The sequence below is a fragment of the Hypoxylon trugodes genome, assembly GCF_022578975.1.
Source record: "Hypoxylon trugodes strain CBS 135444 unplaced genomic scaffold F4822scaffold_2, whole genome shotgun sequence".
NCBI lineage: Eukaryota > Fungi > Ascomycota > Sordariomycetes > Xylariales > Hypoxylaceae > Hypoxylon > Hypoxylon trugodes.
This window is the reverse complement of record NW_026250017.1, coordinates 2,708,882-2,733,416: the sequence shown is the minus strand read 5'-3', so window position 1 is coordinate 2,733,416 and position 24,535 is coordinate 2,708,882. Positions and strand designations below refer to the sequence as shown.

The window sequence follows — 24,535 nt, the reverse complement described above, 5'->3', positions numbered from 1 at the left end:
AAAGCATCAGGTCTCAGCTTTAAGTCACAAAATACGTAGGCAAGTAAACGTGAGAATCTATTCGTCGGCCTTAAAAAACCGCTCCTCTAACCTGGGCTCGGTTCCTCCGGCTCATTTAATCGTAATATCGCCTGCTATACTGTACATTTACCATCATCGTTACCTTTTTCCTTTTTATCCCTGTCGCTTCTCATCTAGAGCTATTTAGACAATATGGAAAGTAAGGTAAAGATACAATCTCATTCCACAAATTCCCCCGCGTTTTCGTACGTTTATGACTTCCATCGGGCATCGATCTGCTTCTTGCGAACCTGTAGTTGAATCATTAGCATACTATCCTCTGCTTCTCCTCATATAAGAAAGAGGACTTACCATCGGCCTTAAAGCGCCTACACCAAACACAAGCGCTGCCACTGTACCGAGCAAAGCTAACTTATTAAATCCCTTGCCTAATACATCAAACGCCAAACTCGGCGCAACCCTCGTTCCGAAAACATCAATTCCGTACGCAAATACCAAACTTGTGCTTTCAAGTGCCGCGGGTGTGGCTATGATATCCTTGACTCCGAAAATTTCGCGCTGGTGCGTGATCTGCATACGCGGATCAAGTTCGATGGCGGGGATGTATTTTGAAAGCCCTTCCTCGAGCTCGGCAGGGGTAGGATCACGACCTGCAGGACGACGCGGCTCGAGAGCAAGTTTGGGGATGCCAACAATGGAGTGGGATTCGGGTAGGTATGCTAAGAGCTGTCTGGATGTGATGCCTTGGCGAGTCTTGGTTACTTCTAGCGCGGCGATAGGCTCCGATAGAACAAATGTCTTCGATACAACGGAAGGTAGGTACGGGCTGGTAGGTAAATCAACTGGGTCCAAGGACGAGAGGTTAGCCGCGTCTCCTAGCGGGCCGCGGTCGTTAGCGTTGTCGGATTCGTAGAGGTCAGATACGACGACTTGGTAGCCTTTTAGTTTTTGCGCCGGGGAGTCCCGTAGGCTATAGTCGCCGAAGAACGAGCATAGAAACCAGTTCTCAGCAATAGCGCAGGAGGTTTCCTTGGTTGGATCGATGCCTTCGTATGTTGCCGAGGTTAAAACTTCGCCAGAAATAGTATCTAGTAGATAAACAGAGAGAGAGTTTGCTTTTTCGTCGGTCGCCGCAACAACTAGAGTGTTAGGATTGAGGTACTTGTACTTGACTGTTCGGTCTCCTAGTACTCGCCCTATCGATGCGATCGGGTCATACTGGGATCGGCTCGCTACCTCAACAATCTTCTGTCCCGCGGGAGGTGTAAAGATCCAGGTTGGGACTTCAACAGCTTGCTCGCCCTTAGACACAAATTTGACACCCTTGAGTCCGCCATCGCTCGTTCGTGTAACGATGGTCTGCTTGGGAGTGTGCGAACTTTGCACTTCGGCAATCTTTCCGTCCTTGCCGATGGGGAGTAGCCAAGGTCCGGCCTCACTATCAACCACAACAGCACTCTCAACTGGTGGGAATAGGCCAACCGGTATCGACTCAACAGTCTTGCCAGTGTCCGATTTAATGATAATGAATTCACCGTTGGCTCCGCGGACGGTGACAAATCCATTTACGTCATCAGCATGGATAGCCTTTACATCCCAAGGCTTTTCTCCGGGAGTTTCGCTAGCGGGTTTCGACCAGACGATTCTTCCGTGGTTGCCGGCATCAAGACCGTAAAGCTTCCCACGCTTCGTCGCTAGAACGACAAGTTTGTGGAACCCAAAGCTATCCCGTGTAAGTTTAGTGCTTGGTCCTGAAGTCTCGGCGCCAATAACACTAGCCACAAGACGCTGAGGAATGGTTTGCAAAAAGGCGGGTAAGTATTGTAGCTCATCAATGTGGCGAGTAACCCGGTGGACGAAAGCAGACCAAGGATCAGTGTGGGCTTCGGCCTCTAGTGTCTTCGCCAAATCTTCTGACTCGGGAATCTCCGCCCAGGTAGCAGCCACAACACCGCTCAAGCCTTCAGTTCGAGTCCAAGCCAGGTCACCATTGATAATCTGAGTCCAGTCATCATCATCGGTTACAATGGCGGATCGTACTGCGTAGTTATCTTCGGCCTTCTTGATCACTTCGGAAACACCGTGCACAGCAGATAGCTTCTGCGTTCCGGACTTAAGAGGCCAGCGACCTAGGATGCCATGGGAAACTGAAGAAGTGACAATGACCTCGTCGGCCGTAACTCGAGTAAAGTAGACGTTGGCAGCAGATGAACTTGTTGAGAAAGCACTTGCACCTTCAAGTAGAGGTAGATCGTATGCTTTGCTGATCGCATTGCTCTTGAGGTCGATATGGAACACATCCGCTTTGCTTCCCGTCTTAGTTCGGGTATGTACGAGGAAATGGGGCGAAGACTGGACCGTATGTGGAGCATGGACTTCCACATCAACTGTGCCCGCCACAAGGGGGAATTCCTGTCTGCTCTTAGAGCCAAGAACATTGACCTTCAGCTTTGTCAAGGTGTTATCCGTCCAAGCCACAACCGGAGCAGCTGAGTTTGCGCCCACGAATTGAACATCCTCTGGTTTTTGTACTTCGCCTTTCGTGCCGATAATAATCTCGTCAAGCTTCTTTCCTGTTAGGGTATCCAGGACAATAACCTTGAGGTTGTAGGACAGTAGGGAACCATGGAGCGTAACGACAAACACCTTTTCCAGGTTGGTGCTGACCTGCAGCGGCAGGTCCTTCGTGACCTCCCTGAACTCCCAGACCACGCGTCCCTCCGCGCCGTTTATTCTCCGCGCGGCAGTTGTACCGTCCTCCTCATGTAAAGCTAGAACATCCTTCCTCTCACCCTCCGTCAACGCCATAACCTCAAGGTCCTTCACACTCCCATCGAAATCCAGAGTCCAGACATTCCGTCCACTAATCGCATCCCAAGCATGTACCTTACTCCCCAGGGCACTAGCAAGCCAAGTCTCGTCCTCGGCCGCTCGTAAATGCCCCCCTTCTGTGATATTATTATTCAACAACTGTCTCCAGACCACTGCTCCATTGCCCGGATTCACAGCACCCAACACACCTAAATCGCTAAGTGTGTATAATAAGCTAGCTTTTTCGGAAGGTCTAGGTCGGTGGAAGAATGTAGTTTCGCGTTGGGGCACGCCGAGGAGTTCGTGGTGGTAATCGATGTGGCCGACCTCGTCCTTGAAGACGGCGCGCACGGCTGCTGGTAAGGCTAACAGCAGCGCGATGGATAGCGTGCGTGCCGGTAGATGCATCTTTGCAAGATGCGGCTCTTACGCGGCGGGATGCTATGGGAGTCGGGAATTGTCGAGTTAAATGACTTCGAGCATTGGTTAATCGTGTTCGTTACCTTGGATAGGTAGTTGTAGTTGTATAGCTTAGGTATTAAACACGTACGTAAGTAAGTTGTCTTAGAAGGATCCATCAATTGTTGATAGCACGCTAGGGGATCCACTATGAGACAATGCTTACCGTAAGCCCGCCTACTGACATGTTTATGTCAGTATCAGGTACATATTACGTAACTCATAATGCATGTATTAAGTGTATGCATATAGAAGGTATTTATAAAGCTTTGTTATGGAACAAAGCTACCCCTTTATTTGGCACTTTAAAAATAAATGTGTATAATACGTCAGAAGTGCACTATTGGCAACTTTCAATTTCCATATGAATAGTAGCTAGTATGGAGTTGTGAATAGTCTCGAAGAAGCGGCAACAATCTATGGTGTCATTAATTGGTATCTTTCCGAAGCATAGCACCTATCCGTGAGCTCTTCCTGCTAGTATTACACAAGGTGCCACGGAAATACTCCCATCGACATTTCCTGGCACGAATCGTATGAACCCGCCCAATATGAAAAGAAAAGCTCATGACTCCGGATAGTGCGAAAATTTCCTCCAACAGATCAAGCGAAGAGCAAGTGGATGATGGGCCAACGGAGATCTCCGAAAGCCAGCGACTCTGCGTGCTATATATGGCGTTGGTCTCAATGCTGACCCATCAATCCCTCAAGTTCCTCGACACCACCTACCGTGTTAGATAGAACGAGAAACTTAAGCCTTCTTAGCACGACCTCGGCCGCGTTTTGCTTTGGGAGCAGCAACCTCTTCCTCTTCCTCGTTCTCCTCAGGTTCTTCCTCCGGTTCCGCAACCTGAGCCTTGGGCTTTCGACCAGCTCGAGACTTGGGTTTGGCCTTCGACCCGGCCGTAGCCTTGGCCGGAGCTTTGGGTGCAGCCTTAGCCTTGGTCTTCTTGACGGGGGCGGGTTCGGGTTCGGGTTCCTCGTCTTGCTCTTCCTCGTCCTCCTCAGGCTCAGGGGTCGGAGCCTTGGCAGCTTTCTTACCTCGAGCCTTCTTAGCGGGAGCCTTAGTAGGGGCGGGCTCCTCTTGCTCCTCTTCATCGTCCTCGACAACCTTCTTAGCTCGACCTTTCTTGGCCGGAGCTTTGGCGGGGGCTTTAACAGGAGCCGGCTCCTCTACTTCGTCTTCATCTTCGTCGGCAGTTTTCTTGGGTTTACGACCTCTGGCCTTCTTCTTAGCAGGCTGGGCCTCCTCTTCCTCGTCTTCCTCCTCAGCCTTCTTGCGGCCTCGTTTAGCGGGCTTTTTAGCAGCCTTCTTAGAAGACTCGCCTTCGTCGGACTGCAATGATATGTAAATAACAATAGGACTAGAATAAAGGTGAGTAACTAACCTCGTCTTCGTCCTTTTTTGCCTTAGCCTTCTTGGCACGGCCACGGATAGCTGCCTGGCCAGGCTTGTTGAACTCCGGATCCTACCCGATATTAGTTAGAGCCTGGGAAGTCATGCTCGGTAATAACTTACACCCTTGAAATCCTCAGGATCGATGTGGCCTTGGGTTATAACACGCTTGATCTTCTCCTGGAGCTCAGGATGATCGCTATGACCAATGTTAGCAAAGTTTCAAAATAGTGGTATATTTTCATGGTAGAACTTACTCTAACTCGTCAAAGCCATCGAGCATGTCCCACTGGTAGCCATCGTCTTTGGCGATAGACTCCTGCATGTTGGCGACAATCTTACCAGAGGTACAACCCCTAAGAAATGGTTAGCCAAATAATTCGGAATATTTGAAAATTTTGATATAGTGAGGGAGTACTTACCAGTGTCGCCATCGCCAAGTTCCGTGTTCCTGGATCTCGACCCAGGTGCCTAGGCGCAGCTCACCCTTGTCGATCTTTATTTGCTGCTTCTTGCATTCCGTGTCTTGACATAGAGCACGGTTGCTCTTAGAGAGCTCTGAGAAATAAATCAGTTATGCTGCTTGAAAGGTGAAATGGAAAAAAAATATTGGCGTGCGAATCATGACGATGCATCGTACGACATAAATACCTAAGGTAACATTTATCTTAGGCGGCTACCTAGGGAAAATGATTAAAAGCTGACTTACCAATACGATAAGGCATGATTATTTCAGTCTCTTCAATTCTTCGGTAGATTTCTGATAGAAGAGATGTCCGTAAAATATTTCAGTCGCTACGAGATGAAATATGAAAGGGGATTTTGTGTATTGGATGGTGTCGATGTTACGCCTTTGTGTGCGAACGGCAGATCAGAAAGGACGGGCGGAATTGGTTTGTTTGCTGATTAGATTTCCTGGATTCCTCGAAAAACAAGGAATTTTTAATTAATTCCTACTAGGATTGAGAGAATGAAAAGGAAATCAAATCAAAAACGAAATAATGTAAAATGGAAAAGGGAAGAAACAAGAATAATGAGGAAGTCGAGGGGAATGCGAAGTGGGAAGAGAGAAAAAGAATTGGTTGGAGACGACCCAAGCTTTGAAACGCGTGTGGCGGGCGCGTCAGGTACGGAGAAAGCTCCAGAGATACCCCAACCTGTCAACCTAGCAACTATAATTCAGTAGTCTTAGCGGTCCTTATAGCGGACGAACGCTGTCGAACGGCTGATTTAGGTGGTTGTTAGGTACCTGTTAGGTGCCAACTGAAGGGTGCCTAGTGCATATCGCAGGTACCTAATTATTTCCTTGATAAGCACTAGGGATACCCTATCCGCCTAATCCAACCAGCTAATCCGATCCCTAATGGTCCTACCAACGCGATAGGCACTTCCCTTGCTTGATCGTCAATGTTGGATCCGTATGATTTGCGCATATTTCCAGAGGAAACGATCGTCTTTTAGATGAAAAATCTTCAGATTTTTACGAATATCCATGTTTTATTCTTTTTATCTAGGTTTTCATCCGATTTAGACAGTTTAGGTATGTAGATGCGCCTCTTTCATCCCAAATGCATTTTTCGTGCCTCATACCAAGCTCCAAATTTCCGTCCTAGCCTTAAATATTCTATCGCGTCCTCGGCCTTTGGTCTTATAGAAAAGGACACCAGCCGATGTACATAGAAGTGAGGTTCTTTGGATCGACAGCCTGTTTGATTAGTTCTTCCACCTGTCCTTCAACTCCTAGGGGGATGCTCTCATCCGGTAGTAAACCCCTAACTTTCCTCTTAATACTGTCCACAACGCTTTGGGGGTTGAGTTTGACTGCCTCATTCTTCCTACGTTTGTCTCGCTGCAAATCCAAGGTCGGGTCGTAAATAAATGCCTCTAAAATTGTCATCAATGTTTCCTCCTGCTGCCTTAGGATACTCAATGTCAACTCCGAACACTTCCTAAAAGGGCCCTCGTATCCGTAGATTCCCATTGCTGCCACCATGTTGTGGGTTAGGCGGAACGGTACTCGCTCGGGTTGTGCGAACGTAAGCCCCTTATCAAAGAGACAGTTGAAATCGACGTGGAACACTCCGCCATTGCCTTCTTCAAGGAGTACGTTCTCACCATGCCTATCACCAAGCCCCAGGATCGTCCCCACCATGGACATGACAGCGCATGATCTTGTATATCTCAACCGAGCCGTGAACCAAGTTGAAGGGTTCGGGAATTGCGAGATGAACCAGTTCGGAAGCACCGGAGGGAACATCTTCAGTATCTTTGCCGTAAATATAGAAATATTATTTCCACCTAATGCGGCGTCTTTCATCATCGACTGGAGTTGTTGATAATTAGGAACAATCCCACGAGATCGATAGATGTTAAGGAGGATATCTCGAAGTGTTTTGAGCCCGTCGACCCATTCGATGATACCGCACTCCTCATTCAGGGGTGTCACTGCATATGTCTTTATGTAGAGTTGTCTCTTACTAGACTCAGCATCTCGCTTCAGTGATCGGTTGATCATACTGTTGAACTCCATAAGACGTTGGTCCGTCCGAAGATCATCCTTTGGTTTAATCAGGAGACCGTAATTTACCCCGTTTGACCCACGGGCTGTGAGTTTCCGAGGTTTTGCTAGAGAGCCCAATACCAAAACTTCGTCCAAAAATGCTTGGACCTGAATAACGTCTCGCGAAAACGCCTTGTGCTTTCTGACGTTATCAGTGAGAGTAGGGAGTGTAGCCGTGAGACATGCCTCGATCGGGACGACCAAGGGACACGGCGTACACTTATGGTTGAAATGTAAGTCGCGTGTGATGCTTGCAATTGTTGACCTGTTGCTCTGGAAATCTCCATTATTACAGGCCATGAGTAATTGCTCAGCCAATTTCTCTCCCATACGTAGCAAGGTCTTCATGTCATATGTGCCCTTCTCCGCCTTCTCTGCTTTTGTGCTCCTGCTTCTAAGCTTCTGCAAGAGTTGTTGGCCGCGAGCCCTTCGCTCCGGATTCCTTTGCTGGGAGGTCATGATAGCAAATAAACTCCACAGTGCTTGTCTCGGGTGAGCTTCGACAACTCTCAAAATGATATCTTCTAGTAATAGATAGACTTCAGTATTCGGATGAGCAACGCGAGCTACGATTTGAGGCAAATTCGTGTAGAAAATGTATGCGGGCAACCGTTGGATACTTTTGGAGAGGTATTTGTGTAACGAGTCGAGCTGCGTTTTACGCCGATAGTGGAGTTCTTTGGAAATCGACATTTTCCCTTCGGGTGCTTTATTGACCTGCGCGCCTAGTTCAAGCCACAATGTGAGGATTCGAGGGAGGGTCTGATAGAGGTATTTAGTCCCATAATTTAATGATCTGATGTAATTTTCGATTACGAGTTTGGCTGTTTCACCGGTCAAATATTCATCACTCTGGTCGTCGGGCTTTAGCGCTCTTTCAGACTCAAGTACTTTCTTGTAATGTCGGCCGAGATAATAATGACCCTTTTCCCAAGTGCCGTAGTTTTTAGGGACATTCCGGTAATGCTCTCGCAGTGCACTAGCATGTGTTTGACCTGCACTATCTAGCCATTTTGCTAGAAGCAACTGAGCGCGTGCGGCCAATAGGTTTTGTTGCGATTCGAGGTTCTTCTCCGAGGAATCTTGTTCAACAAAACTCCGGTGAGTAAATTTCCCAGTGTCAATAGCACCTTGGAGAGCTTGAATTGCCTTCCTATTGTGGCCTTCTTTCCACAAAAGCCTTGCGTTCTCGATCGTCGCCGAATGATCACCAAGCTGGGAAGCGTGGAGTACTGCGTTAAAAGACTGGTGCATCAAATTGCTTTTTCTCGCAAGTCGGGCACTCGATAACCAGAGCGCTGAGATATCCATGTTACCAAATCTTGGTCTAGTTGAGTTAGCCCTGGCACATACGAAATGAGATTCATTAAAATTTCTGTACCTTTTCAGCTCCATTGCCGCCCGTCGGATACTTAACACGTATTGCTTGTCGTTTACGTATGACCCAAGTACTTCGAGACGTCGATCAAGAGTCTTCAGTATTTCTTGAGGATGTTGATTCCCGTCGTTGTTGATGCCAGCAATTAATTCTAGGTCAGTCAGCACATGGCATTTCAGCATCGACTCGTGGCAGGCATGTAACGATGACGTGACTGATAAATTCATCGAAACATTAACCCTATCCCTCAGTACCCTCATTTCGTCGATGAATTCCTTAGTCCATCCTTTTCGCAGGTAAAGGAGGGTTTGGGCAATAGACACGTTGAAGTTTTCCGTGCGATCCCCCTGATACTTCGCGATGAATTTTTCCATTGTTTGCCATCTTCCGGTTGCCCAAGAGGCTTCTACGGCAAATGGCACTATCCGGTTGATTGTTGTGTTAGCTGTATGCTTCTCGATACCTTCAACATAATTCAATAGAACATCTGTCATAATGATTAGTTGTTGCCCTATAGAGGACGTGTCGGTCTAAACTTACCGTGTTGTCCCGATTCCTTAAGACAAGTTAATAAGTCAATTTGGATCTCGGCATTGTCAGGGTCTTCAGCCAGCTTGATTTCATACCAAGTCTGTGCTGCCGCCCATCGCCCGGCTTTCCGGTGGCCCAGAACCTGCTGGTTAACATCGAGTATGCGTTGATGCGCAGATATACCCTCGAGCCCATCGGGTTCATCAATTTGCGGATATATATCTTGAAGTCTTTGGAATAATCTCTCCCGCAGCAGTCTCGCCTGCTTGCGAGGATTTTCCTCTTCGGTGTATATTGCTTTCGGATCTGGCACCACACCAAACTCATCCACGTGACGGATATGCTGTTCGAGATGAAATAGAGCACGCGCGTAGGCCTTACAGTCCACGGCACGTTGGGATATTAGCTCAGAAGGGATTGAGCCAAGCACGGCTTGTATTTTATCCATAGCGAGGATATCTCGGGGATTTAGATTAGTTTGTCCCCTTTTTAAGTGTAGCCACCGCATCGCATAATCAATGAAGCGGAATATAGCCTATTGCGATCAGCCTGGGTACCCTATATCGAACGTATAATTCAATATCTTACCTCACAGTACAGTTTTTGGTTTTCCTTCTCTTCATATGTCGCATCAACAGGAACCTCATGCTTGAGCACGTTAAGTAACTCATTTAGCACATTAGTGCGTAATTCCTCTGTTGCGTCCTCGCCAACGACAATATGAAGAACTACGTATGGGAATAGGAATTCGGCTATTGAGAGATCTTTGATCCGGATCACTCGGCATAGAGGATCGAATATGAGTCCTGCAAAGGGAGTTTGGGGTTTGCGCATAAGATCGAGAGTAAAACTCCGCATCCAATTGGCGTACTTAGTCCTACCGGGTCGGAATAGCGGATATTCTATCTGTTGCGGAGCCATCGGTTGGACGACGTACCTCGAGGTTAGGAACGGTGTTAGGACCTCCCGGGCAGTCACCGACATCGACAGCCATTTTCGATATACTGGTCCGGCTTCTCTTAAACCTTCCCGCTCGACAGCAACTTTAATATCAGACCTGTCTAGAAGCTCTTGCATGGCAAACGAGAGGAAGCCCTGCGGTTTTGTATCTGTTGCAGAAAGGAACGATTTGACCAATACCTCCTCTAGCAAGTGGATGACAAAGTCCGTAGTTTCGCCGGAATGCTCAAAGTTGCTTCGCACAACAATCTGTTTCTCGGCACGAACCGTTTCTACGCGATTAGGGTCTAGACAACCCATTAAACCTAAGCACCGAGTACAGAGGTCGCTAATTTCGTTATGGATACCATTGAATCGTGATGCGCAATCGAGAAGCGAGCGAGCGAGAGTAGGTACAACCGAGTCAGGTTGTTCGCTGACGGCCGATGCTTGTAAATAACCTTGCTGTCTCTGCAAATAAGATGAAAGCTCCCTTAAAGCTAATAGGACAACCCCGTCATTTTCATGCCGGATTCTCTCTGCTAGCAGAGAAAAGGCTGTTCTGCTGTCAACGGGTTGACGAAGTTCACTGAGCCTTGCTTCAAGGTCAGACAAACTGTTGATATGGCTGAATGATGGCAGTTTGCTTATAGTCGATTCTAGAATGTGGTCGTCACTCGTTAAAAGAGACTCAATCAAATCCCTGGCTTGCTGTTGAGTTGCTTCGTCAAATGAAAACCAGTAATTACTAATGAGGAAAAATGTTGTTTCAACAAGGGCTTCGACATCTCCCATATGAAGAAACATAGCAGCCCAACATGAAAACGCGGCGGATCGGAGTTCGTCGTATTGTATTGCGCCTTGAAGGCATGCGGAAATCTAACTCGGAAATCAGCCGGTATCAGATATAGTAGCAAGATCATGACTATACCTGAGGACGAGCAATTCGGATATAATACTTGCCAGTCCGAATCATTTCCTCCATCGCGCGGATGTAGCGTTCCCGTATTTGTGTTGGGGTTTTGTTTGATATGTCGTTTATGACCTGGGTTAGCCCTGCCATAATGGCTAGAGCGTATCTCTGTAAGAAAGGACCAGAAGCATGTACTTTCTTCTGCTTCACATTCGCACTCCCTGCTAACATCATACTAGCCACCTTATTTAGCACATTTCGGATCTCCAGCGACGGTTAGCGTAGCTCATATAAGTTTATTGAAGTATTCAATGCTTACATGAGGTTTACGATCTTCCTCAGCATCACCAGCCGTAATTAGAAGTTCCAAAGTTGTCCCAATTGGCTCTATTCGAAGTAGCTCAAGAAGGCCTTCTGACTTGTTAAGATGGGGTGATACGTGCCGCAGCAACTCCATAGAATGTTGTTGGACATCAGGTACCTCCTGGATTAATAAGAGAGCCAATATCGGACCTAGATTAGCCTCATCAAGACATGGTTGCCAGATTTCTTTCTCGTTTCGCGCCTCGGCAATTTTCTGGATAACACCTCGCTTCTTCGTGAGTACTAGCCAAGGCAAGGCGGATTTCTCTATATGTACAAGAAACTCCGCTATGGTCATGTCCAATAACTCTGCCAATAATCGTGTCAGCTTTGGCTGGGACAAGAGATCCTTAGTGGCAGAAAACGCGAGATATCTCCAGAATGGCTCAAAGAATTGCCTCGTAGTCATGCCTCGGGAACGAGCGAGTCTTAATATCTATATACAGTAAGACATATGACGCAAAGTAGAAAAATAACTAGGATTCATACCTCAGCGAAAGCTGCTGCAGACGTGATCATACTCTCAGAGCCCAGGTATTCAACCAGCTTGATAAGTACGAGGTTCAGTTGTCCTTCGGGTATGACACTAATATGTTCGCTCAGTATTTATGTACCTAGGGAATGGTTTGTCGGTACCTACCTTCCTACTTGAGACCAAGCCATGATACAGGTCTCTGTGAGTTGAGGCGTGCTCTGCTCGGAAAGTGATCGGAGAATGTTAAGAATATTCCCACAGTTTTTTTGCATAACCTTCGAAAATTGAGGTCGATTGGATGCGCAGAGAAATGCAGCGATAGTCCGTCTATAGCCGTTAGATATATCTTAAAATAGGATCCTGGAGTCAACTCACCCAGCCGCAATGCGAAGCTCTCTAACAGAACTTTGAAGGGACTTTAAGCACCATTGGGCAATTACAGAAACCTCTATGTCTAGGAGTGAAGGATCCCTGCAGTGCTTTGCGATGCGTCTCACAGCTACCATCGCAGTTACACGTGGCTTTTGTGCTTCGAGGAATCCAGGGGACTTGACTAGTGAAGTAAAGATTTTCACAACAGATTTCTTTATTCCATCATCGAAGGCTCTCGGTGGTTCAAGCGAAGAATGAGGAACCCGGCAAATCCGACAATCGAACCCGTACACTTTATCCTTTCCTTCGTGGATTGATATTGTGTTATCGTCCGCAGCACAATAGGTATAACCTAAGAGCTCGATGAGCCGGCAAAGATCGGCTTCGGACAGTTGTTGGTATTTCTCCCTGCTTCAGTAAGCAACTCGTATGCAATTGACGGCAACTGGTCAACATACTCCATAAATTTTACCACGCTCACGAATACAAAATCCGGATTTTCTATTGGAAACCGCTCATATATATGATCTAGTATGATCTCGATCGGGTACACTTTCGAAACCCTCCTGCGCTTTCGTTCTCGATCATACCGTTCCATTATGTCAGAAGGTGTGGGGTCTATGTCTAACTTATTAACTTGTTGGCGAACGATTTCGTCAGAAAATTTGTCGGCCCGCATCCTAACTTTCGGTTCTACGGACATAGACTCAGCGACTACTTTCCGAACCAACTCCACGGATCTCTGAGCTAAGATTAGTAGCCGCCTCTTGAACTTGATCATAATACGTACCCATAGGTCAGTTTCAGAGGTAGCATCATCTTCGACCCATGTCAGTTTCTCTAATACCGGAATTAGCAGTGACTTGACAAGCCGCAATATTGGCTCAAATTCCATGCTAAGTGTGGACACCTTAACAAGCGAAATGCAAAATAATTGATAGTTTGGGTTTTCTTGGCCGTCAACCATAAGTTCCGGTACAAATTGAGTCGACATTTCCACACAAAGTAGAATGAAGGTGGTATACATTTTTCGTTGGATGGATATGTCGGCGCCATCAGTGGTCTCATGCACCTTAATAAGTTGCACGAGGTCCCGTAACAAATCAGGGAGCACGCTAGGGGATATGTGTTGCCACCGTGTCTGAGTCTTGTGAAAAGAAAGGTAGGCATCAAGTAGCCATGGTATATTCTCCTGGAAAGTGGATATGGTGTCAAATTCGGGACGTTGGTGTGTTAGAGGAATTGCCATGATCGACAAGAGTCCAGAGGCATGTTGCAAAGCCTGTGACGCCGACGGTACAGCATGAGTACACTGTTGCTGAAATAGCTTCAAGTCACCACAAGCTATCGATGTGAAAAACGAATCCGGAGGTAGTTGTAGGCGAAAAGAGACGTCCCTTTTATCAGAGGCCGCCAATTCTCTGAAGTGATTGATAATGGCTGAGCAACACGTCAGCCGACTCTTCCCATTGGCGAACCCAAGTCAAAACCATGCTTACCATTAAAGCTTGACATGATATATTCGAGAAACCGCGGTAGGGCGAGCCACAAAAGGCCCGTAGTTGACGCTGTCAGGAAAATTTCGCGAAAGAATGAGTTTATCTCGTCCCTTAAATCAGCGCAATAACTATTCCCAAGCATTTTCACGATCTTAGGGAAAATCCATAACCAGAGAGGCTCGCTCCCACGAAATAGGAAGGAAGATGAGTCGGATTCAATGAGGACTTCAGGGGTCTCTCTAATGGCGATCTTCAGAAAGTTCACAGCCCTTGATGCCTCGGCCCGTAACTGGCCCTTATCAGCAAAAGGATCATCCCACTTAAGGCCTTCTAAAACGACTCGAGTATAGACATAAATCAGCATGTGATTATGGTCCATTCGCTGCTTTGGCGTTTTTAGCAGATCTGGCTGGTTTTTTACTTCTTCGATAGTGCCGAAGAATCTCTTCAATTCTGCCGTCTCGTCGGGTCGAGAAGAGCGCGTCGAAGCTGATATGTTTTCCACCAACTGGGCGGCTAAAGTTGACGGTGGCGGTCCATAGTTATTATTATTGTTCAGCGATACATTTGCCAAACCTTCGCGACCCATCGGCCCAGCTCTTCCGTTTGAGGTAAGAGCCATGGCGTCATGCTCGCCATCTAAGATGGAAATGATTTCCAGATGAAGGAGAACAGCGAGAGTTCTTGTCCTAGAAGTGAAAGTTGAAGGCGCGTTTCACGCGAATTGATTTATCGCGGAAGCACGTGATTCAATTTGAACAATGCATTGAACCTTATCGTCCGGAGTATTTGAAAGTCCGGCTGTATGAAAGTGGGGTTTTCAAGCGAAGATGCAGCGCTAAGATAGAGTACCTAGGTACATAGCCACTGTAGTTTTCAATGCTACAGCGCATTTTATTCGCTATTTGATGTCATACGATTCACTATCTACATCAAACACACGACCTACAATAAGCTCGATAATTAGAACATCCTTCACCCCCCTCGCCCTGCCACCAAGTGTTCGTAATTTATAAAACCACACCAACTCAATCTATACGACCCAACCCATCCCTTTTTTCGAGATGACAGTATTCCAGGCCAAAAAGTATCGAAGTGCCGCAGATGCCAATACATTCGCAGTACGATACCGCGCATTGATGGCGAAGCATCCCTTCTTACTGTTCGGCTTGCCATTTATGTCCATCATCGTGGCAGGTTCCTTCGTCCTTACTCCAGCTACCGCCGTAAGGTATGAAAAGCATGACCGACGAGTCAGGCAAATGACTCGAGAGGAAGAACTGGGTGTTACCAAAGGAGGGCGCAGAGTTAATATCAAGGACGAATATTATGTTGGTTGCTCTTCCAATAAACCTAGACACTCGTGCTATATGAAATTTGAAGGGCTTTTCCTAACATGGCTACACAGAGGCTGGCTGCGAAAGACCTCGACAACTGGGAGCAAAAGCGTGTCAAGAGACTTCCCGGAGAACACGACGGCGTATTATAGATGAACTTGACCAGCGGCCGAGACCACGTTGCCCCAATCGGGTTCCAGCAAGATTGTGCCGTATATGGGAATACCTTCATACATACAACGACTACAGTGCGAATGATCAAGGAACAAGGCAGTTTAAAACGAAACTCGAATTCAAATGCCTCATCAACCGTGGTAGCGAAATACAACAAGATATACCTATAGAAGAAGCGTCTGGCCACATAGCCTCGGTCGTTTGAAGGCTTAGGTTGTTGGTTTCAGTTCCATCGCGGTATTCTAATACTGTACCCGATACCATGATTCGGTCGAAGGAGCTAATATTCTAAAGAGGGGGTTTAATCTAATACTCGGTGCTTAGATTGATACGTCTTCAAACAAGCTCAACAGGACCCCCTGGCTACTAGCTAAGCACATATTAAGGTTCGGCAACTTTGCTCCTCCTTGCTGTCCTCCACAACGGCCAAGGGGAGGGGTAAACTTGGACTGCTGACGTGTTGGTGTGGTACGGAGTCAGAATCATACGCAATACAATTAACAATCTCACCAAATTCACTTGCAGGCTACATATGAAATCAAGATAACACTGCTCCGACACTGCTCCACAATGCGGTAGGCCTAGACTCTGAACATCAACGGCGCACCAATCAGGTTGATTATCCCTGAGAGCTTCTCGACGACAGGGAGGTCGGTAAGATTGACTCTGACTTTGGCTAGAAAGTCGGGCCCGATTTAAACCCCAGACGACGAGAGACGGGGCGCCATAAGCGTCTTAAATCATGAAGATAATCAGTTCGTTGATACCTCCTATTCGACAACGTTTCTCTCCACCTAAATAAGCATATATTCCCACTATTCTTAGTTCACAAGTTTTATCGCAAGGAAAGCTTTATAAATATTCACCACTTACGACGCTGGCTTTGCGAGCGGGCCTGACTCGTTCCCTGACGGCTAGAAATAGGTTCATATAACATAGAATTCAGGGCTACCAGTTCAAAGTCAACAACCAATTATATCCTTCAGAGCATTAGCTCCACACATTTATAGTCCGAACTAAGTGGACGAGCGAACTCTCCGTTGGGACCGGACGTTAGGCCATCTAGAACCTGCGAACCTGTACCTTGGAACGCCAAAGATTCTCCACCTCGATAGAAAACCCTAATCTAGGTGATCGATCTAATTTATTATTCAGAAGAGAAAAAGGAGGGGGGAAGGAGGGAACCATAGCAAGTTACGAATAAAAGCCCTGACTAGCGACGAACTAAGAATCATAATACTCGACATTGAGCAGCAACGAACTATTGAGATGAAAGAAAACATCTTAAAGGTAATCATCGACAGTCGGGTGACATCAGCGTAAATATATTCGTATTCAGCCGCACGCATAAAGCTCCCCCTTGGAAGCATCGTCCAGCAAGTAACAGGCTTGACGTAACAATTGTCCTGCATTTCTAGATATGAATCAGCTAAGAGCCTTACTATCAAGATCATTATACATTTTCATTTTCATTTCCCCACCCTCCTATATTGAGCTTGGCGGGAAACATCTAGCGAGCATGTAGCGAAAAAGGTTAATTAATTCCCAATCGCCAATGAAGATGGAGATTTTAGCTTATTTAGCTGAAGTCCGAAATAACACTAAGGATAGTTCGGATGAGATGGGAAAAGTTGTTTGCTAAGGCCGAACAAGAGTTGCGAGATGCGAGTTGTGATTGAGTTGGGTATTAAGCCGGACTTGGGTTACTCCCCCACACGGACCAACCAGCGTAGCAATTTGATGATCCGCCTATCGAGGATCTACAAGATCATCCAAACTGATGGGATCATAGGTATGACATGGGGGGTAGGTTAAAAAGGTAAATAGCCTTGCGAAAACCCTCGTCACTTTTGACTGACAATACGAATTATAGTAACGGTAAACGGAGAATAAATTCAATTATATACCTTCGTCTCGAGGGACAAAGAATACAATAACTTGTACAAATAACCTGTTTGAAACATTTCGAAAGTCTATAACACGAGAGGGAAAGAAGGAATTATTTCGTGTTCATACAGCATTCCATTCTAAGCTGGGCAATGCTCACAAATGTACATCCCATACATCACTTATTACGTGCATTACGTGCATAAGGTCTCCCTCGTCCACCCTTACCCCCCCCCCTTCCCACCACACAATATGCACAATATGCCAAGGTTCAGCCGGACTTCTGAGACACGCGACCCGATGATTGGCGGGGCCTATGACGGGATGCAATAGAGTTGCGGCCACATGCCGCTATTGATCAATGACGCATTCGGTCCACACACACCATCACAAGCTTAGATTAGCGCACTAGCGTAATAGTGTAGTAGTTCTTGGTAGCTTGGTTTCGAGGTACCTAGTCAAGGCAAGTAGGTACTTTTTTTCTACACTATAATCATTCTATAGTCAGATTTCCCTGCTGACCCGGGGGTCATCGTCCGCTTTGCTTCTTGCAAGCTGCAAGAAAAAAAGAAAGAAAAAATCAAGCTACTCGAACTAGCTGCAAGGCACCCGAGTCTCCTCTTTTCTCTTCACCAACCGATCTACAGGGACGATCTAGATGGATCGTTAAAGTCGGTATTAAAAGACATATTCCTTCCTCCTCCCCTCTCACCCCCCAAGTCCCCGGGACTGAAGAAGAAGTGAAGAAGCTCTACCTTCCATAACCAGCTCCTCTCCTCGGCACATTCCAACTACCAGCTTTAGTAGCTGGTTCTCTACCTTGCACGACCTTACTTAAGCGAAGCCTTCGCTGCTTCTCAATGATCCTCTACTACGATACACAGTAGCATCTATTTCCTCTTTTCCTTCTTACATTCATTAACATCTTCCTCGACCAAGAGGATCATACATTTACCTACCTATCTATATCTCTACTACATTTACACGTCACACTACCGCAACCATGCGAGGCCTAACCCGATCAACACTCTTTCACAAGAAATCCAAGAGCAGTCTACGAGGCGGAAATTACAGCTTCGAGGACCACGCTTCTGCCCATGCTCGGAAATGGAGCACTTCCAGCACTGCCTCTCACGCATCATCTACCGCAAGCGGTCACGATAGGATGTACGACCCGTTATCCCTACATCCACCACTAAGCCTCAACACGTCACCTCACATTATTCCTGAGTACGATGAGGTACGATATCAAGAAGACGAAGAACGCGAGCACCGTTTCTTCAACCAAACTCGACATGTCGAGGATCACATCCAGGACTCGGCCGCATATTCGCCTGTCAAGGGCCAAAATTGCTACTTCCAACGGCCGGCGGGTGGACGCCCGTACATTTACGACCAGACTGTCCAATGGCCCCTCAAGGACTGGCAAGCTATCCCTCCGGGGCTAGCCGAGCTGGACTCTTCAGCCTCATCAGCTTCATCGTCGTCTGCAGGCTCACCGACCAGGCCTACCAATCACCGTCGGCGACCCACTGAGTGGATGAATGACAGGGACGCCCTGCTAAAGAGGGGTGACTGGAAGCGTCGGGGTATCGTATTCCACCTCGACTCCGAGGAGGAACAGGAGCAGGAGCAGCACTTTGAACTGCCGCTTTCTGAATGAATGAAGGATTCATAATTGTACTACCACAATGCTTACCTTCGAATCTTGTCTTACTACATATTATATCTTCTATTACTACCAGCACTAAGAGTTTGACAGCTGTGCTTGATGACGACGGGAAGAGATTGGGAATGAAGGGAAAGATTATTACGAAACCGGGGGACAGAACGGCGAATTTGATGAAAAATGCACAACGCATATGCACGGAAGATTGATGGATCATCTTGGGTACTTTGTGCCTTACTTTCTTGTATATCACACTACACATATTAGGGCTGCATATATTCGGGGTGCTAGGGACTAAGATACCACTTGATATTGATAATTTCCTTATACTACATCCACTACTTTACTATTACCTACGTATCTATCTAGATAGCTTGACCTAATTCGACCAAAAAATTCTTTTTTACACATTTACCATGCCTCGGCATCCCGATTCAATTGTTTCTCAACCGTTCGTATTCTGATTCGTAACGTAATTACTAACGTAACCAAAAACACAGCTGAACCGTTCGCCGCTTACTGACCTTCCGTTCTCGTTTTTATGACACCTTGGAGCCAGCCATAGTGACAGTTAAACCGACTTCCTGGGCCCGTAACGGAGAATCTATCGTGCGCAACAGAGTGTCGGCTGACGTTTGCGTCACGCGGGCGTTGCGTTGTCTCACTTTCCCACCATGTCTCAGACCGAAAGTTCCTAAAATGTAAAGTTAAGTGCGTACATAACCAGCCGTGGCAGGTAGAACTGTCTTCAGCCCAAGACAATTCGGGCGAAACTCGCAGAGTTTTTTTTGTGTGTGCTCGGCCCCTGCGTTGAGGTTACGGCTCCGAGGTGATTCATAGGTAGGTACGCAGGTACGAACACATGACTGGTGATCGATGTCGTGTTCACCCTCGTCTTGACTGAGACCAGAACTGAGACATATGATTTGGGGAGTCTGGGCTTCAATGTGTTCTCTCGCGTGTGACGGAGACTAGCGGTGCCTGGTGTGGTAGTTAGTCAGTCAGGCACAGGTACGGAATAGAGAGTAAGTACAAAGAAGTTTCAGCATCTCCGAGGCATGAACGGAAGCAATGGAAGCTAGCTAAGGAGGTAGGGGTAGCTTGAGTTGGGAGCACACTTAGGTAAGGTAGGGTAGAGCTCTAGAGATATGCCCGCTTAATCGCGATTCGAGCTTCGAGTCAGAGAAACGCCACCGTTATCATAAGCGACGCCGTTTTCTTCATATGTAACGTGCATTATCAGATTCTATATCTCTTCGGTCGTGTCCTTGTCTTCACTTAGGCAATATTGATTGATCGAGATTGCGGACGTAAGGGGCCGAAGAAACGTGAGAAGAGGGGATTAATTGATCCGCCTCGTCCCTTAAAGTTGTTCTAGAATTGTCGTGGCAGACGTCGTCGTGGGGGTTCGAAGGTTCGATTTGTTCACCTGATCTCTGATCGCGGGATCGTCTTGGCTCCCACCATCTATTCCGCATTCGTTAAATAGGTTTCATACCGTAGGGTCCAATATTTTAATGACTGACTTCTTTACCATCGGGACCGACTTGACCCACGATATGAGACCCTTGGTTTCTACGAATTCTTATCTCAACTTAGTCAGGGGCCGCCCGACATTGTCTTTCATTCTGCTCCGATGTGGAAATCCACAAGCACATGTCCGGCTCGGCTCGAACTCATTGACACTATTTCACCTGTCGATCAGGACCAAAACGCACCAATTGATCACTTATACTGGAACAGAAATCGAGATGACCATATAAGTTTGAAGGGAGTAAAGATTGACGTAACGAATAAAACAAATGATTTTGAGCAAAAAAATCGCTCAATCACCTCCGAATTGGGCCAATTCATCATAACGAACAGACACGTATTCCCTCCTGAAAAGAATCGAATGAATAGCACTTCTATTCTAACGACGAACACCCATCACCACCAGATCAACGCCAATTAACTAAATCCATACCAACTAATGTGTCTAGGTTAGGAGTAGATATTCGTAAGATCATTATCGTACATTCTGAAGTCCGAATTGATATCTCGGATCTATGCTATTCAGGATACTCATTCCCAAACGGATCTACCGTAACATAGTCCTCCCCATCATCAACTGTCCACTCAGGCATAATACTGTAAGCTAGCTTTGACACATCAGCGCTTAGCTTCCTACCTTGAATCATCTCCGCCATAACCTTTCCGGTTCCTAAACTCATACTAATTCCCCACGGCCCATGCCCAGCCGCGAGATACACACCGCCCGCAGGGGCTGGTCTTACATCGTAATAAAGACCAAGGCATATATCCGGTATGCGGCTCAAGAATGGCGTGCCTTTCTCCGTTACAGGCCGAAAGCATAGTCCCTCTCTCACCACTTCTACATCGTCCTCCCCGACAACTTCTTTGACGGTATCTCTTAATCTGTCAATAGCGTCCTTGCGTATCTTCCCCTTAGCGTCCGTAGGTAAGTCCGGCAGCGGTTCAGTCGCTGAATTTAGACCCGCAATGTATATCTGCCCACCCACACGGGAAAATATCTCTGGTGAGTATCCCGGTTCACTCGTCATGAACACAGCATGGCATCCATCTTTCTCATGTTCCTGTGTCCAGCGCGGTGATTTAACAACCAAAGAATGTCCGGCGAGGCTCGAAACAGGGATCTCGAATTCAGCGGACGGGAACAGAGTTTTGAAGACCTGCGACGACCATGCCCCTGCTGCGATGACAATATTGGTACACGGGATGTCGGTCTCGGTACTAGATGTCGTACTTGCAATACAAATACTCGAAATCTCGTCGCGCATGTCGGTTTGGACGGATAGGGCTTTCGCGGGGTGGTGCAGGTGGACGCCGGCCTCGATGCATTTCTGGAGGAGGAATTGGGATAATTGGAGCGGATCTCTTGATTTTTATTGTTAGATATATTTATATGATATCGAAAACATTAGTTATTACATACAAGAAGACGTCTAACTCACACTTGCGCGACAGTATCATCATCACTAATAATCTCCACAGCATCACCCTTCTTCCGTCTCAACCAAGCCGGCGCAATACCAACTGACGACTCACCACTCGCAGCCTCAGCACGACTAGCGCCTTCACGACACCAGACGTCTACTCGCTTCCCAGACTTAGCAGCCTGCGACAGGCTAATCGACGTGCTACGCGAGTATCCCCATTTCCTCGCACCGTCTTCTTGCTCGGCAAATTTGCGATGTTCTTCGAAGCTTAAAGCGCCGAGCTCCGCGACAGCAGGGGAAAACCAGTCTTTCGCTAAGAAACCCCCTGCATAGCCAGAGGCCGAAGCGAAGAGCTCTGGTGAAGGTTCAACTAGGTGGATGCTTGATCCTGGCTGGTGTTTAGAAAGGTAGTAAGCTGTTGAGGTGCCAATGATGCCGGCACCGAGAATTACGGTTGTAGCCATGTCGTGGGCATCTCTATCCTAAAAATTATCGTCGACATTCCCTAAGCAGGCAAACACGGCGTATATATACGAGTTAAGAAGCTATCTTTATTAGTGATGTCAGCCCCTCTTGACCCCCACCTCGCCGTAAAGCTCCGATAAGATGAAGAAATTACCTAAGTACCTGCTACATTTACCTCATTGTGCGACTTCATACTTCCACACAATCACATCTGTTTAACCTTAACTCTGATACTTACGGTCATCCTGCTCATTGTTTGAGAAACACCCTTGCGCGGCATAGCTACAAGCGCAATAACAACTTATTTTGAGCTATTGTGTCCGGTTGTTGGATCTATTGCTATGGCATCCAAGGTATTCATAGTGACCGGTGCTAGCCGAGGCCTAGGACTGGCTGTAGCAGAAAAGTTGCTTCAAACCTCACATAAAGTGTTCCTTGTAGCAAGAACGGAAAAAGATTTGCAGGCGGTCAAGACAAAACACCCATCATCGGTTGACTTCCTAACCGCAGATCTATCAGACGTAAAGGTGTGTAGGAACTACATGAAAGAGCTGCACCGCAGGCTGTGAATGACCGAAACAGAACACGTTAACTTACATCACGACTAGGTTACACCGAGCATCATTAGCTCAACTTTGAAGTCATTTGGCAGGATTGACGGTATCGTTGTAAACCACGGTGTCCTAACACCAATCACAAAGATATTTGAATCCAGTGTTGAGGAATGGAAACATGCCTACGATATCAATTTCTTTAGTGCCTTGGCACTGGTGAGCCTGCTTGAGCAGTGAATCACCGCTGATTTGTCATACTGACTCAATCGCAGATCAAAGAAGCTATTCCTGAACTTCGAAAATCCCAGGGCCGCGTCGTCTTTATCTCTTCTGGCGCAGCATTTGGCGCTTACGCAGGATGGGGATCTTATGGCACTTCTAAAGCCGCACTCACTCACCTATGTACCCACTTGGCCGTTGAAGAACCATCCATTACTACAGTCGCAATCTCGCCCGGTAAGATGGATACGGAGATGCAGAGGGAAATAAGAGACAATGGTAAAGCTGGAATGGCGCCGGAGGTTCACGCCAGCTTTGTGGAAGAGCACACGAGTGGTCGACTGGTAAACCCTAAAGATTCTGGCAATGTTATAGCCAAGCTAGTCATTGGAGCTACCAGTGATCTAAACGGGAAACACTTCCGGTATGAAAAAAACGAATGCCCCGAATATGAATTGAGCATGCTAACAAATACAAAGCTGGAACACGGCCGAGCTAGCCAATTTTCAAGGACAATAGGGAGAGATAAATCGCAAGTTACTAGTATCGCCCACCAAGTCAGTGGAAGTAGACAATTTAGACGATAGACGGGGCAGAAGGGATGTTGCTTCAGGCGAAAGATGAAAAGACTAAGTGATTTTCAACATAGAAATTCAGTTCGAATGGATGTCATCATAAGCAATTATTGCTAGGGCAACGTATTTACCATACCTTACGAAAAAACCGCTTCTAGAGTCTAAGATCGAAGCTCACAAATATCAGGCTTGCAGTAGGGAAAAAAACCAAAGCTATACCATATGTATTAGCCTTCCAATCCTTGTGTAATAGAGGCAATATTGTGTGGGTAATGGTAATCGGTCAGGGAGTTTTAGGGTCCATCACGTAAAATCGGTATTTGATAGTACTAAAAATTTTCGGCATCATGTTCGAAGGTAATGTAGGGGACGATGGGCGCGAGTATGTATACCTTTATCGCAAAAACAACCTATGTTTCCATTATCAGCAAATGAAAGAAGTGTCGCATCAAATGTAAAAATAGGTAACAAATTAACTCAGAAATGTCGTTTGGCTTGACGTGTCGATCACCATGTTGCCATTTGGCTATAGTAAGACTGGGGCGACAACATGTTCATCATAGTGAAAGCAATGTGGTTGCTGGACGGAATAGAAAAAACAAATATACCTTGAGAGGTTGTAGAAAACTTGACATATTGTTGTTGCGAGCTATAGATTTGCCGGCAGGGGACGCCAGTAACCACTAATGGAAGACCGAATCTTTCATAATTCAGTACTGTAAGTAGAGATACGGATACTCTGTCATTAAAAATCCGGGAGAGTGCAAGAGAAAAAGAGGTCGCTGTTGTAATGTTGAATGAATAAACCGATGTAGAATGAAAAGTTGCTTGGAAAAAAAGGATTTAAAGATTTGCTAGGAGAAAAAAAAAAATAGAACTAATCTTATCGAGCCGTATGATTACATAACAATGCACTGACCATTATATGTACCTATGTATATAGCTACTGCAGTGTGTTACTAGCCACAATTCCCCCAC

General features: G+C 46.6%; 7 protein-coding genes across 7 annotated transcripts; 3 read left to right on the top strand and 4 right to left on the bottom strand.

Moving 5' to 3' along the window:
• F4822DRAFT_132347 (DUF1620-domain-containing protein) lies at nt 1–3,383 on the bottom strand. Its single transcript, XM_051452731.1, has 2 exons — nt 373–3,383; nt 1–311 (listed from the first exon to the last, which is right to left on the bottom strand). Exons 1-2 carry the CDS (start codon nt 3,238–3,240, stop codon nt 273–275), a joined length of 2,907 nt encoding a protein of 968 aa, XP_051318323.1. The 5' UTR covers nt 3,241–3,383; the 3' UTR covers nt 1–272.
• A 233-nt stretch (nt 3,384–3,616) lies between these two features.
• Nucleotides 3,617–5,781, bottom strand: F4822DRAFT_391366 (uncharacterized protein). The gene is made up of 6 exons (XM_051457116.1): nt 5,397–5,781; nt 5,110–5,245; nt 4,945–5,043; nt 4,811–4,886; nt 4,680–4,760; nt 3,617–4,627 (listed from the first exon to the last, which is right to left on the bottom strand). The coding sequence occupies exons 1-6, from the start codon at nt 5,410–5,412 to the stop codon at nt 4,043–4,045; spliced, it is 993 nt and encodes a 330-aa protein (XP_051318322.1). The 5' UTR covers nt 5,413–5,781; the 3' UTR covers nt 3,617–4,042.
• Nucleotides 5,782–6,078: 297 nt separating this feature from the next.
• Nucleotides 6,079–14,466, bottom strand: F4822DRAFT_132287 (phosphatidyl inositol 3-kinase). The gene is made up of 12 exons (XM_051452728.1): nt 13,718–14,466; nt 13,009–13,658; nt 12,677–12,960; nt 12,222–12,626; nt 12,012–12,173; nt 11,861–11,957; nt 11,328–11,807; nt 11,027–11,272; nt 9,745–10,974; nt 9,166–9,691; nt 8,629–9,112; nt 6,079–8,574 (listed from the first exon to the last, which is right to left on the bottom strand). The coding sequence occupies exons 1-12, from the start codon at nt 14,337–14,339 to the stop codon at nt 6,336–6,338; spliced, it is 7,425 nt and encodes a 2,474-aa protein (XP_051318321.1). The 5' UTR covers nt 14,340–14,466; the 3' UTR covers nt 6,079–6,335.
• A 315-nt stretch (nt 14,467–14,781) lies between these two features.
• Nucleotides 14,782–15,206, top strand: F4822DRAFT_425750 (cytochrome c oxidase assembly protein COX16-domain-containing protein; the record flags this gene model as incomplete). The annotated part of the gene is made up of 2 exons (XM_051460404.1): nt 14,782–15,048; nt 15,126–15,206. 2 exons carry the CDS (start codon nt 14,782–14,784, stop codon nt 15,204–15,206), a joined length of 348 nt encoding a protein of 115 aa, XP_051318320.1.
• Nucleotides 15,207–18,118: 2,912 nt separating this feature from the next.
• On the top strand, nt 18,119–18,778 carry F4822DRAFT_425749 (uncharacterized protein; the record flags this gene model as incomplete). Its single annotated transcript, XM_051460403.1, has 1 exon — nt 18,119–18,778. The coding sequence occupies one exon, from the start codon at nt 18,119–18,121 to the stop codon at nt 18,776–18,778; it is 660 nt and encodes a 219-aa protein (XP_051318319.1).
• A 2,008-nt stretch (nt 18,779–20,786) lies between these two features.
• Nucleotides 20,787–22,316, bottom strand: F4822DRAFT_132056 (nucleotide-binding domain-containing protein). Its single transcript, XM_051452727.1, has 2 exons — nt 21,760–22,316; nt 20,787–21,682 (listed from the first exon to the last, which is right to left on the bottom strand). The coding sequence occupies exons 1-2, from the start codon at nt 22,206–22,208 to the stop codon at nt 20,836–20,838; spliced, it is 1,296 nt and encodes a 431-aa protein (XP_051318318.1). The 5' UTR covers nt 22,209–22,316; the 3' UTR covers nt 20,787–20,835.
• F4822DRAFT_391357 (NAD(P)-binding protein) lies at nt 22,280–24,186 on the top strand. The gene is made up of 4 exons (XM_051457115.1): nt 22,280–22,736; nt 22,818–22,979; nt 23,036–23,406; nt 23,462–24,186. The coding sequence occupies exons 1-4, from the start codon at nt 22,551–22,553 to the stop codon at nt 23,499–23,501; spliced, it is 759 nt and encodes a 252-aa protein (XP_051318317.1). The 5' UTR covers nt 22,280–22,550; the 3' UTR covers nt 23,502–24,186.
• Nucleotides 24,187–24,535: the final 349 nt, after the last annotated feature.

Coding starts and splice junctions, on each gene's coding strand:
- F4822DRAFT_132056 (XM_051452727.1), bottom strand. CDS start 22,208: ATGGCTACAACCGTAATTCTCGGTGCCGGCATCATTGGCACCTCAACA. Junction 21,683..21,759: donor GATGATACTGTCGCGCAAGT/GTGAGTTAGACG, acceptor ATAAAAATCAAG/AGATCCGCTCCAATTATCCC.
- F4822DRAFT_391357 (XM_051457115.1), top strand. CDS start 22,551: ATGGCATCCAAGGTATTCATAGTGACCGGTGCTAGCCGAGGCCTAGGA. Junction 22,737..22,817: donor CAGATCTATCAGACGTAAAG/GTGTGTAGGAAC, acceptor CATCACGACTAG/GTTACACCGAGCATCATTAG. Junction 23,407..23,461: donor CTAAACGGGAAACACTTCCG/GTATGAAAAAAA, acceptor ACAAATACAAAG/CTGGAACACGGCCGAGCTAG.
- F4822DRAFT_132287 (XM_051452728.1), bottom strand. CDS start 14,339: ATGGCTCTTACCTCAAACGGAAGAGCTGGGCCGATGGGTCGCGAAGGT. Junction 13,659..13,717: donor TATCATGTCAAGCTTTAATG/GTAAGCATGGTT, acceptor CGTGTTGCTCAG/CCATTATCAATCACTTCAGA. Junction 8,575..8,628: donor GCGGCAATGGAGCTGAAAAG/GTACAGAAATTT, acceptor TAACTCAACTAG/ACCAAGATTTGGTAACATGG.
- F4822DRAFT_132347 (XM_051452731.1), bottom strand. CDS start 3,240: ATGCATCTACCGGCACGCACGCTATCCATCGCGCTGCTGTTAGCCTTA. Junction 312..372: donor TAGGCGCTTTAAGGCCGATG/GTAAGTCCTCTT, acceptor ATTCAACTACAG/GTTCGCAAGAAGCAGATCGA.
- F4822DRAFT_391366 (XM_051457116.1), bottom strand. Junction 4,761..4,810: donor ATCCTGAGGATTTCAAGGGT/GTAAGTTATTAC, acceptor AATATCGGGTAG/GATCCGGAGTTCAACAAGCC. Junction 4,628..4,679: donor CAAAAAAGGACGAAGACGAG/GTTAGTTACTCA, acceptor ATATCATTGCAG/TCCGACGAAGGCGAGTCTTC.